Below are 17,444 nucleotides of genomic sequence, written 5' to 3' on the forward strand. Positions count from 1 at the left end.
ATCTTTCAAGAATGATTCTTGAAGGCATAGTAGCGCAGGATCATGTTCGTATAAAAGTAGGAAAATATCATTGTAATTTGCTTTAAGTCCATTGTATGATGGTGTTCTTCATTATCCTTTTAAACTGAAGATTGTGGACCTAGGTTAGACTTTCCGCGGAGGCAATTGGTTTGGTTATTTCTCTGGAGGAAGTACGGGGGTGAATGTTTTGTTAGTAGGTCTGGAACTATCTTGAGGACATGGAGCAGATTATTCTGTATCCATGCTCTTAATGTCTCCAAACATGTTATAGAGTTCGATGGGATCAACTGACCCTTTTTGTTGTCTGTTTCCGTGAGATTGTTTTTTGATTTTTTGGTGATTTCGGTGGTTGGGTATTATTAAACGTAGTCTGAGTTGATAACTTGTTTTCCTGTGCTTGGTAATGGGGGATGTTTGAGCTTGGTGTTGAAACGGGCGTTTCTGTTTGTGTTTGAGCGTCCTTTGTTGTTTTCGGATTGTACTTCACTACCGTGGAAAAGGATGGGCCAGGATGGACTATTTTGGCCTGAATGATTTTTCTGGCTTCTGGATAGAGTATGTTAGATGTATATTTTACCCTCTGTATTTCCTTCTCCATTTTCCAGGTATCACAATCCTTGGAACTGGTGTGGTGCTCCTTTGAAGCAATGCGGAGTTGCTCTACAATCAGATTCCTGATGTGAATTGTCTCCGCATCGGCCACATATTTGGCTTTTTGAGCAGCGGTCTTTGTGATGGCCGTATTTCTGACACTTATAGCATCAAAGGGGGTTAAGGATGTAAATCTCGACCTTCACTTGCAAAAAGCCAACTTTTACCACTTTGGGTACAGTTGGCCTGTTGAAAGGGAGTACAGTGGTGTTAGTGTCCTGCAGATTGTTATACTTTTAATACGTATTCTTCGGACTGCGGTGACACCTTCATTTCTCATTCCTTCAATGATATCTAAGTCGGTGACTCCAGCAAAGTCACGACAGTGAATCATGCCTTTGGACGTATTGAGTGTGGTGTGAGCGAATGAGGTCACTGGGATATCAAAGAAAGTTTTCATTTTCTTGATATTGTATGTTTGACCTCGTCGCTCACAATCAATAAGAAGACAACCCGATTTCAACTTTTTAACACTTTTTGGTGTGCCAATCGATCCTGTGATAGTCTTCTCTATGACAAATGGAGATAGTGAGGCAAGCGGTTTTGTGGCATCTTTAGACTGTATGACATGAAGCGTAGAAATGACTCCACACTACATGGTTCGTCGTCAGACTCTGAAAGGGTTTTCGAACATTTATTTTGAATTGTATGGGAATTATCCATGATGATTCACTTAAAATTCAGCACCCAGGCTCCCCGCCCACCACGAAGCCCAACAAGGGAACGCTTTTCAAGTGCCAGGGATACACATATGCCATGCACAGTTGATAAAATTACCTTTGATTGACCTTTGAAGTCCCAGTTTCTAGGGTCGGTAAAATTACCTCCCGATTGACCCGTTAAGCCACCGCCTTCTAGGAAGTCGTCTAAGACATGGGAAAGGGAAAGATAAAGGAATAGACTATAGGGGCAACGGTGGTCTCAAGAGAGATACAAGGAGAAAGATAAAGAATGAGAGAGAGTAAACAAAGACTTCCTAGGGCTCGGCGTGACCAGCCGATGTGTCGAGACCGGGCCCATCCCGACCACCAGTCTAAGAGAAGTAGAGGCCAAAGTAGTGTATTGCATGGAAAGCCTCTGCTCAACTACCAGGATCCTTTCCTCCCCGACACGGGACGCAACCCACGGCAAACAGGTTGCCTCTACTTAGTCGCCTTTTACGACACGTAGCGAGGAACGTTGGCCAATTCTACAATCCCAGACCAGCAAGGGTGAAGAAATAAATAATAACATAAATATCATATACAATTTCATAAAACATTTCAGAGCATTTCAAATGCTCTTTAACAAACATAGAATTTAGTTTAAAGAAATTCCAACACCTGTATGAATTGCCTGCTTAAATGTTGCATTGGAAAACGAACTCAAGAAGGTAAGTAAATATAAATTATTAATTGTTAAAGTGTTAGCCTGTTCTCTATCAATTATTTTTGTGCTTATTTTAATATTTTTACCGTCTCATATTTGTTCGGTTTACATGGCGATAACTTTATAATGTATAGCTTGTATAGTCATTCAACAAATCATTCTCAAGGACCCTATTTTATACAGTTACAAAGACGCTTTTTGAGACGTCCAAATGAAAATCTGCAATGCATACTAATTTGCGCTACAAAAAAGAACACACCTGCTCTACAATTTGAACTAATATGACAACAAGATAGCCAATAGACCTAATGAAATGACCTTGTGAACGTGTCGATTGAAAGAGAATCGCTACATAAAATTTCAATTTTCCTTTCGAAGTTCGATATTAATACGATCATCTCCTTTGAAAATATGACGTATAAGCTGAACCCATAAGCCCACTGATGGACGCTTGCACAACGTAATCACTATGGACTCCTTACAACGTTGTCGAGAGAACATACTAAATAAAGTACATTCCACATACAAGTCGGAACGTCCATGAGATCCAGAGTTCAAGTAAGGGATGTTGTAGAACGTTTATAATTAAATTCAATCACGAATTAATAACAACATAATTGCAAATCCTATTTGACTACTTTCCATTAAGAATAAATTAAACTACGCTGAAGAAACGGACGAAGTCAATTTGAAAAATCATAGACCAGAATTAACTTAAGTAATGACGTATATTCTTTTTTACTAGGCTGTTCCTAACAACAAGTAAAAAGGAAAGGGTAGTTACCCGAATCTGATAAATTTATAAATCAATACATACACTCACACCCCAATCTGTGTAGACACTGATTGAAGATATGCGGGTCTCATGTCACCTGTTTATTAAAATGTGCAATTTAGCTTCATACAAAGCTTTCTGCAACAAACGTTCGACACATACTGGTAATTTGTAACAACCATATTTAGCGCTAAATATTCATAAAGGTCATATGACAGATGGTTGTGCAACTCGTGGATTTACAAGTCACTAAACATAGGATTTTCTCCGGAAATATAATGCACATGTCACCAATAGAAGCTTTCAGCCGACGGTAGCTCCACAGTAGCGACAAATACCGGTAAGTGTATGAAATGTACACCGATGTATGCGGCCAACACTGGCTGCTGATTTTTTGCAGCTTTTAATGAAAAGCCTATATCAGCCCGTAAACCGAAAATCAATATCATTACGAGGGAGGGGCTGATTTATCGGCCTAGATTTACCCACTTGTCAGTCAAACTGATACACTTTTAGTGCCTTTTTTTAGTTATGTTGAATTAGTTAAATGTAAAATTAACTTACAAGGCACTGCTGATAAGAACCGAGCACAAGACTGCAAGCATCTGCGAAGAGAGCAAATAGATGTTAAGATATGGGACGTGTCCTCGTTATTGTTTGTGAAAGAAACAACGCCTTTCATGTTACCTTCGAATGACACTTACTGCAATTCGTGTTAGCGAATTTTCGTATATTAAACACCATCAATTTGATTCGTTTCTTTTTTAATTACGTCGATAATCACTTTCTTGACTAGAAAAATATGCGTCATTAGTGTAGGTATGGCAAGACACAGAAATAGCTACTGTATAGATTTCAAGATATGTATGCCCAAGAAGTTATTTTAAAAAACAATATTTTCTCAAACGATTTTCGTTTTCCAACCAAGAATTTAATGTCGCTTTAAATGAAAGCACAGTTTTCACTTACAAGGTAGTTTTTCGTCCAGAAACTGAGTGGTCACTTATTGAACATCGGATGTGTCTCTTCTTAACGGTACGCATTAATATGTCTACTTTTACATATTATAGAGCAGGAACTTAAAATGCTTAAAATGGTAACTCAGGCGGGCGTAAGACTGGACTACGCCAGGATCAAAGAAACATTCACCCGCAAGTTAATGCACTGATATTTTACTAGTCTTGACGATATGTTTCTCGTCATGTCTAATCCTGAAATCAAATTTTAAGCCTTAACACTTGTTACTAAGTTCTTGTTCATTAACTTGCATAACGTATTCTGCTCCAAAACTTTGTTCCCACTGGAAATAAATTTTTATCGACAGCTATGGTGTTACAATTCAATGGTCTTAAAATAAGTAGCAAGAAAGAGCGAAAATCAAAATCTTTTTATTTTTCTTTTTTAAATTGAAAATATTATTTGGATCTATATAAGGCAAAATGTAGGAATTAAAAATAAATGACATTATGGAGAATGAATTCCTAAAATCCTAAGTGTCTTATCAATTCCAAAAGTATCGAGTAATTTGAATAAGTTCCATTGGAAGTCTGAAAGATGGTAAATAATGTACTGATGCATCAACAAAATAGAAGAATCAATATGACATAATCCCAAAATGTTTATAATTGAATTCAGAGTTATTCCGTGACAGCTATAAATCCAAACGTCTTTATCTGAGTTTACACTATTTCCGTACAGCTACTAATCATATTAATGTGAATATTTCTAGCACGATAATTCCAATGAATGATTAAACTAAACAAATGAATTAATCATCGCCATAGAGCTGAACAGCTTCCAAGACTGGTGGTACTACTAAGAATGCATACTTCTAACCGTAAACATGGTCACGTGGTTACACTAGCTAATTTGATATTAAGTTGACATGGCTTTTCATACAAAATCACGACATCCATTCACATACCGTGATATTTACTTGAACGTCGGTGTTACTCAACTTTGGAACTTTATAAACGCATTTACGCAATTGACAACTGACTGATGTTTAAAGTACGAACGTACGAATGATATAACATTTAGTATTTGGCATATATTTAATAAAAAATACTTACAAAACTATAATCATGAATGATAATACACATAATATAGGTGTAACAAACCAATGGGTTTCCATGGCTGATCAACATGCTATTTTATTCTTTACTTCTAGTTTTTTTAACATATCAATTGTTTGCACCTAATAAGGTAGCAAAGCGTGCACTCTGGTCATCATTAATGTTCAAAATAGTATTCCCATTGACATAGTGTTGGTGTAGGTATTGTAGTATTTATGTAATCGACTACTTTAGTCTTGCATATGCATAATGTGTGCTTGTATTATAGTTGTTTTACGTGGACGATGCGTAACATGTTGTGACATTTCAGACTTGTTATGTGCAATATTATCTTCAATAAGTCAATTATTATAATTATATATCACTATAAATAATGATAGGACAAAGTTGATGGCCTGGAACACTGCGTACATACCACACGCTTCTTCAATAGATGAAGTGAAAATTAGATGAACGGTATATGAAATGATAGATGTGGAGGTTCCGTTTAGTATTCCATGAGTTGCGTAGCACTCGATCATGTCGTGATACGGTGCAGCCAATTTCGAGGCTGTTAAATTCCAATGCAACTTTTCATCAATAAGGAAAATAACTACAGCACAATTTTTCAATGGACCATTCTATCAGCTCTGACATAAACTTTCCTATAAAGATTAATTATACTGAGAGGATCGCGCACCGAAACCATACTATCACAACGTCTTTGGATAGCTAGATTGTCTACACAACGCTACGAATCACGAGGAATTGAGGCCATATTTATATCCATATAATATATTGCTTGTATATCCACATAATATATTGCTGGTTACTGAATTGCGTCAAATGCGAAGTGACTCTCGCTTACAGTCTGATTTTGAGCTTCATGGAAGACGACATAAAAGTGAAATCAGCCATCTAGAATACCTAAGAGAACTTTGCCGGCCTCAAGCTAATCTGTTATTTCAACATGGATTACATTGACTTAGGCAGTCTGTTGTTGACTTATACGACATGACTCGCTTCGCAATGGAGCAGTTGCCAACTACATACGGGCCAATAGTTGTAATTCTTTCATACCAAACTCTTATGCTCTAGCGTCTTTGTTTTCAAATGATTGTCACCGACTCGCCAATGGAATAAAATATTTGAACACGCAACAAATACCACATGCTCACAGCCTGAACAGAAATACGTTGATATGGAAAAAGATCTGTGATCAACACCAAAGGGAAGTACCAAAATATTACCTCCGCCATGAATTCAGCACTGGCGTCTCCCTCAATGCAAGCAGCGGAATCGACCTAAAACTTTCCGCTGCAGAGCTGTAAGTCACGCATAAAATATAGCATAATGCCCTGCTAGCCCATTATCTTTTCAATCCGACTGCTTCTAGCTAGGCTACAAGTTCAGCAGCTTGTGGTATGGTTTATAAGGAATCCTTGGACAGTGTATCGGTGTCCAGAAAAGTGCGAGGGTTCCACCTGCCAGGGTGGTGATAAATGTTTTCTCCAATATTGATCTGCTGAGCATGGTTCGGTTATTGAAGCATGCGCAACAAGGGCACTCCAACCAGGGAGCAACGAGCTGAAGCATGGATCATCAATCAAGATACTTCAGAAAACCACGAAATGCATTGTTTATTTAGAGCAAAGCCCTGCCAGCTTCTCTTTTATGACTAGTACGGCCCCTTACTACCTACTGAACGTGGTTGGAATATTTGGAAAAATATGTCAGACGGTCCCACACACTTCTAATAACCTAGTCCACAATCTTGATCAAACCATTAGCGGCCACCTGCCCATTGCTGTTTTAAATGCTCTTGAACGCCGCCCAACTACAGACAGACACATTGATGGATTCGGCCACCGATAATTGGAAATAGACCCTCGTTTTGACATGATATGCCGTTTCAATGTCCATGGACATCTTTGGACGCTCTACTGTCGTGGGCATCTCCCGTGCATAAAAAGTGCATTCGATGTAACCCATTACATGACCATAGCGGGCATTGCAGCTCTTAAAACCGTGCCATTAATACAGACATGCAAGCCAATGTCATGTTCTCTGATGCCTCCAGAAACCTTACAATATTGGACATATACATCTCAAAGAAAGCAGGAAAACAAAGCATTCAGCCGTATCACTGTCTTTAAGCCTAATAGCACACTGCGCATCGGGTTGTGAGCCTTTTGGATTGAGATCGTCAGTGATCCAGTTTGTAACGTGGCAGAAGACTAGCTTATCGTTTTCGGGGCCGAAAAATGCATGGTCGACATCCTTGACATAGTCAATCGAATCCCAACAAACGGGTATGAAAGTATACGTATATAGCAAAATGGCGAAATTGCAACGTTTCTTTGGTCCCATCACTTACATAAAATTCTGACAAAGTGGATTGAGTATTAGACCAAGTTCTATCAGTACGTTAAATCCAGACAATAATTCTTCCAGCAGCAGCTAAGTACAACCTCGCCATCAATGTAGAACATGATTTGATCGTCTTCTCCGATATCACACGAAACCTTGAAAACTGGAGCGTGGACTTCTCCTAACTAAATCAATAAGCATTATAACTTACCACGTTGCAGTTTATAATATCAATGTCGATCTAACACACGAGAAGTCAGTGAATTTTAACGAAAATGACTGTTTTCAACACAACTATCACTTCGAGTATCTCAAGGGCACAAGATGCTATAAAAGGTGCATTGGCAGTGACAAATAGCGTAATCAGAAATATATGTAATCACGTTGGCTCTCAAAATGCCGCCACACTGACGTTTTTCATTAGTGTCTGAACTAGCTGATACGGGACCAGTCCGAACATATAAGCATCCCCATGGTTGGAAACGCAGTTTTCCCGTGTCCGGCAAGTTTTGATTAAGTCTGTAACCACAATTATGTTCACAGGGACGGCGTCCGCCAGCGCGTACCACATATTGCGGACTTGTACATAACGGCTAGGGTTTTGCCAGGTCGTCAGCGAGAATATTGCACCACACTGCGCCTTGCAATTGTTGTTTGCAGTCGACTCAAGAATCAAAAACTTGTTGGTTTGACAGTAAACAACACAAATGACACTGTCACTATCTCTGGCACAGGTTTTTACTTGACGGGCCTATTTGGGCGTCATGGTAACTAATCGTGTATTACGCCTTTACTCCGTATAAGTTAAAACATACTAACACAAATGACGTAATCAAATATGAGGTTTACGTTCTCCGCACATTAACGTTAGAAATGTATATGGGCTTTATTGGATCGTCATCGAAAGAAGGAGACCGTGCCCAAAAATTGTTAATCTTTACGTAAGGAGGGACACTTTTGAACGAAAGTATGGAACAAGAAAAAATCACGAGACTATATGTGGTACAGCCAGTTACTGCATTCAATATTCTTTAACGACAGTCGGAGAAGAAAAAAATCAATTATTTATTAACGGCTAAACAAACCTCAGTAATGCCAGGTATAAACAAATCAAACTTTTCAAGATTCTCTTTTATGTAATTATCACTTATGGATAAAAAAAAACAATTTATGGCAAATATTACTATTCTCACTTTTCGTCTATATTTGAATATTATGTCAGGTATTTTTCACAGTGAGAGATCATAGAAAGTCCTCAACGAAACCTGACTCAAACAGTAGTGTTTTCAATAAAGAGCATCACTTGGTTTTCGTATACAATGACGGACATCGCAAACGCCTATCTGACGTCACACAACGTAAGATGAAGACTGCTTTCGCTAACTACTGCTTGTCATGACAGGCAAGATATGAATATATATATGAGTTTTAAAGATTACAATAGTTAACATGGTCACAAAATATGTGACATCATCGTGAAGTCCTGGTCGTCCCTTTTTAATAGTTCACCGTGTGTTTCAATCTAACTTACATGCTGGCTCTCTAGTTGAAGAGAAGAACCTTACGGATGCCAATACTTCGCGTATATTTAGGAGGTGCAAGTGTTTAAGTCTTCCTAGCAGGTCGTTTGGTGACACTAACATGTTCAAGATCTTGATTGAGAAACGGGATGGGGATACCGTGATATTAATGTCATATATAATAATTTCCTATTTTAAACTGAGCCTTGAGATGCATTTGAAATTCATAAACGATCTAAATAAACGGTTAGAACTGAATTTCATACATGGTATTCAAATCGCGCGCAAAACAATATACGAGCTGAGCAACTTCATAAAACCGCAGGAAAAAGAATGGCGTCGCAAACGGAATCAATATGAAATGTACGAATTACGTACATACTATTGCAAATGAATTAGTAGTAGTAGTAGTAGTAGCAGCAGCAGCAGGGTTTAGCGAGAAGTGATCACAGTTCTAGCTATATTGTTCCGATTAAGAGTGTGTGTATATGATTTGGATTTTTAACGTAGCTTTACAAAATGTTCAGTCATATAACTACAATGTCTGCAGTGTGGCAGTTTATAGCGATGTCTAGCACTGGGGCATCATGTCGCAGACATATAGCATGAGATCACAACTAGTTACATTATCCTGACACCAGGTCGACCAATCCTAACAATAACCTCTCAATGCTGAGCGCCAAGTGAGGCCGTTATTAGTACCATTAAGTCATTGGTGTGACTCGGCCGGGGTTCGAACCCGAGACCTCCCTCATCGAGGCGTACACCCTAACCACAAGGCCACAGTAGCGGCCTCGATTAAACGTAAGGTGCTGCAGGTGTAAATACGAAGAATTGCCCCTCATCCGTAACAGGAGATTTAAACAAATTGTAATGTAATCTGCAACCTTTGCACAACTATCATTATGTACCAAACGTTTGAAGATAAAAGGTAAAGATGCTAAAATTCTGTAAGACCTGTATCACATTAAAGGTTAGTTAAATCATGTAAAATCCTTAAAACATATGGTTAAAATTTGTCATATAAACTGTACGTGATACCGCCACCGCAGTCATGAATACAATAGTTTTGATCCAATTTGAATAGGAATATAATTATAAATGATCATTTTGCTAAGTTGTATTATGACATTGCTGTTAAAGTGAATCCGAAACAAATAAAATCTGCCTAGAAAAAGAAATTAATGACGTCAATTTTCTGTGAGTGTTTATCACATTACATATTGATGGTTGATCTTTGATACGAATTTCAGGTATGAAAAAAACACAGGTGTAAAAATATTTGAACTGGAATTGTTATAGAAAATATAACATCATGATGATGATATTGTTTTCTACATTTTCCAATAAAATGACCAAAAGCAGTTAAAGACTTGTAACGGTAAAATAAAATAAAACATTACAGTCAGATTTAGAACCAGAACATTCTGAGAAGGACTGCAAGTTGTATGACGAGTCTGTAAACAGAACCACTGTCTTTATAATAGGTTTAGTTTTCTTGCAATATCAAAGAAACGAACTGGATGTTTATCAGATTGTCTTTTGTTACGTGGTATTGAATGAACGCGCACAGCCGTTACGCACGCAGGATTTTTTTTTTATATCTCGCTTGGTTAACCCATGCACCTGTAGGATCTGCCGGCACTTTAGAAGTGTTACTGGGTTCAAAGGTCCTCCTTATCTTTATACCTATGATCGGGCCGCAAACTACAGGTGAAAATACGAGAACAAAAACTGGATGATCCCGCAAAGTAGATTAATTGTCGACAATACATAAATTTTAGCCTAGATAAATCAAGGAGTGTTGACTGAATTTAGCTCAAATTTCTAAGTTAGATTTGTTTTATTAAAGGCTTCAAATATTTGGAGGTTTAAAAATTTTTGGATGATTAGTAAAGATTTGTCTATGTATCCGTGTGCTGACATGCTTAAGGCAAATAGTGGGACATATTGACGAGATGAGAGTTTGGAACCGGATTCATCTTTCCCTTAATTCCCCATAATAAAACTGAAATGGTTATCTCGTTCGTGCTCTTAAATAATTGCAAACTCTATGGCCTCTGCGTTTCACAAGTTTGCTTGGGTTTTCTGCATACAAAAAAAACTATGAAAATCAGAATAAAATGATATATGAACGGTGAGATACACTACTAGTTAAATACCTTGTCGTAGAAGCAATTGTATGAGGCCTTAATGATTGAAATATCTCATATCATATAATGAATCTAGTAGTGGGACCCACTACAAGATCTTGCTTATTTTAACCACATCGACGAGATAGTTCATATAGTATATTTGGATACATTCCGTAAGACTTAAATTTAATGAAGGGTGTAATTATTTACCGTCCGTAATTATTTTGTCTCTTTAGCAATCCGTCGAGAGAAGAGCAGGAAGCTGACAGAATTATATTTATAGGAAGCAATATTACATACAATATATAGCTGAGGGAAGAACTAATATATATTTCAAGTGACAAGTCATCGTAAAAGCTCATCTAAACAAATCTTTATTTAGTGATTGTCTGTTTGACAAAGAACCGAGATTCCATTGTTGTCAATGTGTGTGCATCTGTATGTGCGCCAAATTTTAAGACATAGATGGGCATCGACGATTATATAAATTCAGGTATACGAAGTATACTTTTATTCCAGTTTAACTTTAAGGAACAAATGTCAATAGTGTTCGTTGTTGCGGGAAACCATCTCAGTTCTGAATCTTTTGCCTTTAAACTGCAGTATGTACCCGTCCTATATATGATTATGTTATTCCTTAGGACACGACCTACTACATATATCCTGCTCATTTGTTTGATTCATGACCTCTATATTCATGTTATAGGCCTACAGGTCATAACACTATATATGTAGTTATTCCTTCATATATTAATTCGGTTTATATCTAAAGAGCACTACACGCATTTTCGATGAATGAAAGCATTAACTGGTTAATTTGTTGTTAACTGCACTATCAGCACGTTTTTATTCTATAGCATCAGCAGACAATGGGAGCTAAGTGCCTTCCCCAGGGATACACTGAAGCATCTGACACCGGCTGGTCTGCGTGGATATGGAACGCGTGAAAAATGGATTACGAGTACACACACCCCTCAAGAAAGCGATTCGAATAACTGTTTCGATGTCTCAAACATTATAGCTGTGACATTGCACGAAAAATAATCTAACCAGTAGGTTTAGATGTTGATTTTGATGGGCGAGGTTTTATTCAACAAATGATATCACACTTTAAGATCATGCAAAAGCTGAAAAGAAAGCCGACAAAGTCACATGGTCTACTTGATCCCCACTAACACATCGATGGGCCATTGACTAAAATATGGCAAGAAATACATTTTTTTTAAATATCTTAATGAAGACCTCTGGGTAAGAAAGGGTTAAGCAATATTAGAGGAAGTAAACATATAAATTATACACTTTATTGTAAGCTTTCCTGTCGAAATCAATATAAAATCCCACCAAAAGTTCATTTGTGCAAGTCCAACTAGTGAAATCTTCCCAATCACTGACCCATCTCACCAATATCCATGTGAGGTCGAGTCTGGGCTCGACCATCGTGGAGACGCGAGTATGTGAGAAAGCTTGCCAGTAGCTTCCTGTAGGTAGATGTTTCTTTCAGGGGTCCTTCTGACTTCTTCCTCCACCTAATATAATCACCGCCATTTAGAGCCTGTCATGTGCTGAAACAAAGCGTTAAACTCCGCAAAGCAAACAAGCAAGCATTCTTCCAACTCCGGTCATTACTATCTTCCTAGTCCAACTAATGCTTTCTTCTTTAACACTTTATATAATGGTAAACCTTTACAAAACATTCTACCAAACATTCTATTCTCTAAAAAACATTTTATTATATTCTACTCTACAAAACATTCTATTCTATTTTAATATTTTAACTGTCCAACTACTGCTTTCTTCTTTAACACTTTATATAACGGTAAGCCTTTACAAAACATTCTACCAAACATTCTATTCTGTAAATAACATTTTATTATATTCTACTCTACAAAACATTCTATTCTGTTTGAATAGTTTAACTGTCCAACTAGTGCTTTCTTCTTTAACACTTTATATAACGGTAAACCTTTACAAAACATTCTACCAATCAAAACTTACATTATCAGCGAACTTAAAATAGCATAGTTTTGGGGAATAGCACAAGAGTCTTATGCATGCCACTCTCTATCCTTATCTTTCAATAGAAATAATCGAATAATTAAAAGGCAATATTTGTATATTTCTAAAGTTCCTTCGATTATCACTAAGACAACATTGTTTCGTGTTTACAGAGCACTGATTTCAGATTCAACGTTCAATGTAAGGTTTGTGAACGTTTTATTAAATATTTCGATATGATTTCGTGAAATTTTGCCCAGAATTATTTGTCTTGGCTGTCAATATAGAAAACGCTTATGATGCATATTATCTTTAAGACGTATCCTGATACAGCATATTCTTAACACACAATCATGCTGTACGATTTATGCTATGCACGTCATGATGCAGAAAATCCTTTACGCGTATCCTCCGATCGAACATCTTTTACGCGTATCGTCATCTAGCTTGTGAAGGACGATAACGTAGACAAAACCCATCCAGCCATATTTATCAAACGCATATCCCCATACTCAAGTAATAACTTGAACACAAAAGATGTGATCAAAATGAAACAGTTGAAAATTTTAACGTTAAAATACTTTAACAAAAATTGATGCTCGAACCTTAGATATTTAAGGATTATCTTAAATTACCAAATGAATATGCCTAAAACTTTTACTCCAAGGTAGGCAGACTTCAAGTATGATTTTCACATTTGAGCTGCAAGGTGCAATTCCAAATAGGGTACTTAAACTCTTTTGTGACTATGAGGCCGGGACTTTTCACAAAACTGTATACACTAAATCCAGTTAGTAAAAGTGTTGATGTGAGAACCAAGTCAAAAGACTTCTACTTTTTACGTTACCTTTGCAGTCTCTTTCTATGCTATGTATCCTACCGCCTCCCCCCCCCCCCGAAATATGTACTGAAAATAATGCGAGTTCACATCGGCAAATGAAAGTGTAAATTTAATTATTGCGTCCTACCATCAATATTCCTGAACCACAAATTATGCCACATATTTGAGTAATTTGTAAGTAAATTGCCACATTTGGGAAATTAATGCATTTGTTAGGTCTTATTTTTAGCATAAGTTTTTAAATCCATGAATAATGTATGAATTAGAAGTGCATACTCACTTATTTCAATTGTGTTCCCCATTAAAATATTATTGATTAGCAATATTAGCTGCCAGTGGAATAAAAGACATTCATCGCTTTGTATTTAGATATTGGAACTTGTGAGAGATTTTAATACCGTTATTTCTTCTCACAGTTTTGAGAAAAGCATTGTAATATGCCTGTCGTAAGGACTTTCATTTATTATCTAGCCTTATTGGCACATGATATGTTAGAGGTTGTAAGGCCTGAGACCTTAAAAGAAAAGAAAAAAATATCAAGCGTCAGCCAAAATATTTAATTTATGTTGACGGTCTGCCAAAGGGCACAAAGATTCTTTAAACAAATTGAGGAAATAACACAAGCGGTAAGGCTACTTACCATTTTGGACGCTTATTGGCTTGACATGCACTGATAGAACCCGAGGCTATCTCTGACGTAGACTAGACTGAACTTAGATAAATGGCATTTAATGTCTGGAACTTTAATCAGCCAAATAGTTTTGCTATGGTAACACGTGAAGTCTGATTGTGACTGTCGCATTTAAAAATAGATCTTGTCATGACGTACTGTCACGTACGTATAATGGATACCCCAATTTTTGAATGATGCAGCGCACTGTTAGCAACATCATGCTTATTATTTGGCATATTATGGTTTCTTCAATATTGAATTCATTATGAACTGTCCTTGTGTCGTCGGTAATATATATATATATATATATATATATATATATATATATATATATATATATATATATATATATATATATATATATATATAACCCGACCACAGAAAAGAATCCTGACTAGCGTATCAGCTAAACTTGTTCGAGAAACAAAAAAGCAGAACACAGATTATATGTATGTGTGTGTGTGTAGGGTAAAGAATATTTTAATTCATATTCTCCGGAGATACGAACCTGGGTCCCCGGGTTAAAGCAGTTATGGTCTTGCAGTTAAGCATCCAAAATCATCTCGACCATGCACGCGTCACACAAACGTCATGCTGCATAGTCTGTCGTACAGATATTTTCGTAGTAATACACAACCGCATGAAAATAAGTAGTATGCAAGTGAGGCTTTGGATTTTATTGTCACCTATGGGGACATTCCATCCGTCCTCGCTATATTGTAAATAACAATTCAGTGTTGCCTGTTTGCTATTGATCAATTTTAATTTTGTCTAACCTAATGTACATAAAAACGCTTGCTCATACACATGACTTGAGTGAGCCAGCCAGTAGGGGTAGCGTCTCGTACGGATTGCAGTGGCCCAGATACTTTTTTTTTTACGGAAGAAAGCAAAATCAGCTATTAACACTACTAAGTCATTGCTGATACAAATCCAACAGAGTGCATTTATTCGGGAAAGCATATGCGAGCCCAACAAAAGAATCTTTTGCAAGCAGATCGTCTTATTTTGCTGAATTTAACTATACTATATCAACACAGAAAAGTTCTGATTTAATTTGTCTCCAGAGCAATAATGGCACAGTCTCTATAGGAATGACTTTGTGCTGACAAATAGAGATATATACAGTCGAGTTGTGAAATAGTTTTGTTTTGACGAAAAGCCACTGCTGGTTTATATACAAATGAAAATAGGTAGCCAGGCCATTTTTCCCCGAAGTATCCTAAAGGTGCTTTTTGAGGTTACAAACAGTGGTATAAACCTGCCAAATGTTTGGAATATGAAATATATGACGAATAAACGGTATCGTACTTGTTTATCAAAGAAACACAAAAGATATTCGCATGTTCCGAAACAAAAATAGAGCACTTGATAACTTGGTTAATATAGTGGTAACGTTATAAATAGAACGAAATAAACTTTGGCTTATTTCTGAGGCAAATAAAATTAAAAATAATCTGCCGAATATCGTGTGTGAAAAACTACATACTCTAAAGAAACATAACTCCCCCAATGAGTCTGAAGTGAGTGACGTTTTTGATGAGGACAGTGATGATTATATTCAATTCAGGATACTTAAACAAATGATTTCGGGCCGTAAGTATAACGATGGCACCCGAACTCACATCGACTCAGTGGTTATAAGGTATTATGAAAACTCAGAAGGGGAGAGACGCAAACATCGAAACAAGTTTTAGAAACTATTGCCAAAAACAATGAAACAGGAACGATTGAGCGCATCTACGAACGTTCTAAAAATTTTGATGTTATTGGTTGCAAACGCACAAGGTCTGGTCGCACAAGCTTTGCGTAATACTTTCGAAGCATTTCTCAGATGGATCAAAGTTGCAGCAAAATTAATTCGACAGCAGCTCTACTCAACAACAGGCATAATGAAGACTGGTGAGTTTTTCTCAGCCACTCGCTGTTGGATTTTTGAAAAACCTTTCACCTATAAACAGTAAAGCCCGTCCAACGATAACGAGCAGAGCCAGTCCAACGATGAAAGTAAAAGTCCCGGATCCAAAGTCCTTGATCACAGTCACATCACTGGTACGAATATAATTTTCAGCTGAGACTTTATCCCAACAGATAAAAAATCTCTGTGATTCTTCACAACCTCCGTGAGTATGATGGCCACTTATCAGTGCAAGCCACGCCAACGAATCTACCTATAAGGGTGATCCCCAAGACATGTATAAATACATGCACTTTTGGAAAGGATAATTGCAGTTTATCAGTTCGAGACAATGTATAACTTTGGCCTTGGACAATTTAGCAAACAATTTGACGGCGCAGAATTTCAAAATCACTCGTAGATACTGTCCAACCAATACAGACCTCCCGACGAAAGTGGTATTTATCCATAAAAGTACACGATCCACGGGATCAAATTAGCTAAAATGCAATTGCCACCGATCGACGCATTGCATTAGTTGTTGTTAACTAAAGGTAGTTAAGAAACAATTACGAACAAGCAAAAAATAAAGTCTGGTCACCATTCTAGTGTAAAATGCTCTTGGATTATCGCGATCTGTATCTACGCGTATATTAATATAAATGTCAAGTCACAGATACGCTTGTGCCAACAACCCAGACGTAGAAGGGTATGACTGTCACAAACTCCCTTACACTTAATCAAATACTAAAGACAGGAGTGGGTGAATGTTTGGGACAAGTGATAGTTACTTAATGAAGGAAGACAATCAGCGGAAAAGACACAGGTATTACAGTTATTGACATATGACACTAATAATGCACACAATCACACATTCCTACTAACACTTCCTCTCGTAAAGATAAATGAAATAACATGAATATAAATTGATTAAAGTCCTTTCATTCAGCTCTCGTGTATAGTTATATCACTGCTCTACACTAGTAACGTACCGAAAGTCATTTATTGCTCTTTCATCCTGGGCCTGGGAGAGGGCATATTCATATGCTATTCTGGTATGTTGGCTTTTTATTATTTCGTTGGTTTCGTCTCATGCGTACAAGTTGTGAGGGTGTTTCATGGCCTGTAAATGTATTAATGTAAC

At 37.1% G+C, this 17,444-nt stretch overlaps 1 protein-coding gene across 1 annotated transcript in view; it reads right to left on the reverse strand.

The window, feature by feature from the left end:
* LOC149777880 (neuronal calcium sensor 1-like) overlaps nucleotides 1-14,453 on the reverse strand; it is a 28,128-nt gene extending 13,675 nt beyond the window's left edge. Inside the window, exons 1-2 of the mRNA XM_089938279.1 lie at nucleotides 14,371-14,453; nucleotides 3,380-3,420 (exon numbers count right to left, since the gene is read on the reverse strand). Of these exons, the coding sequence (XP_089794405.1) occupies nucleotides 3,380-3,420; nucleotides 14,371-14,373 (44 nt within the window). The 5' untranslated portion in view covers nucleotides 14,374-14,453. The remainder of the gene's footprint in view (nucleotides 1-3,379; nucleotides 3,421-14,370) is intronic.
* Between the last annotated feature and the right edge of the window lie 2,991 nt (nucleotides 14,454-17,444).

Source organism: Sinohyriopsis cumingii, chromosome 17, assembly GCF_028554795.1.
Source record: "Sinohyriopsis cumingii isolate HCF-2022 chromosome 17, ASM2855479v2, whole genome shotgun sequence".
In the NCBI taxonomy this organism is placed as follows: Eukaryota; Metazoa; Mollusca; class Bivalvia; order Unionida; family Unionidae; genus Sinohyriopsis; species Sinohyriopsis cumingii.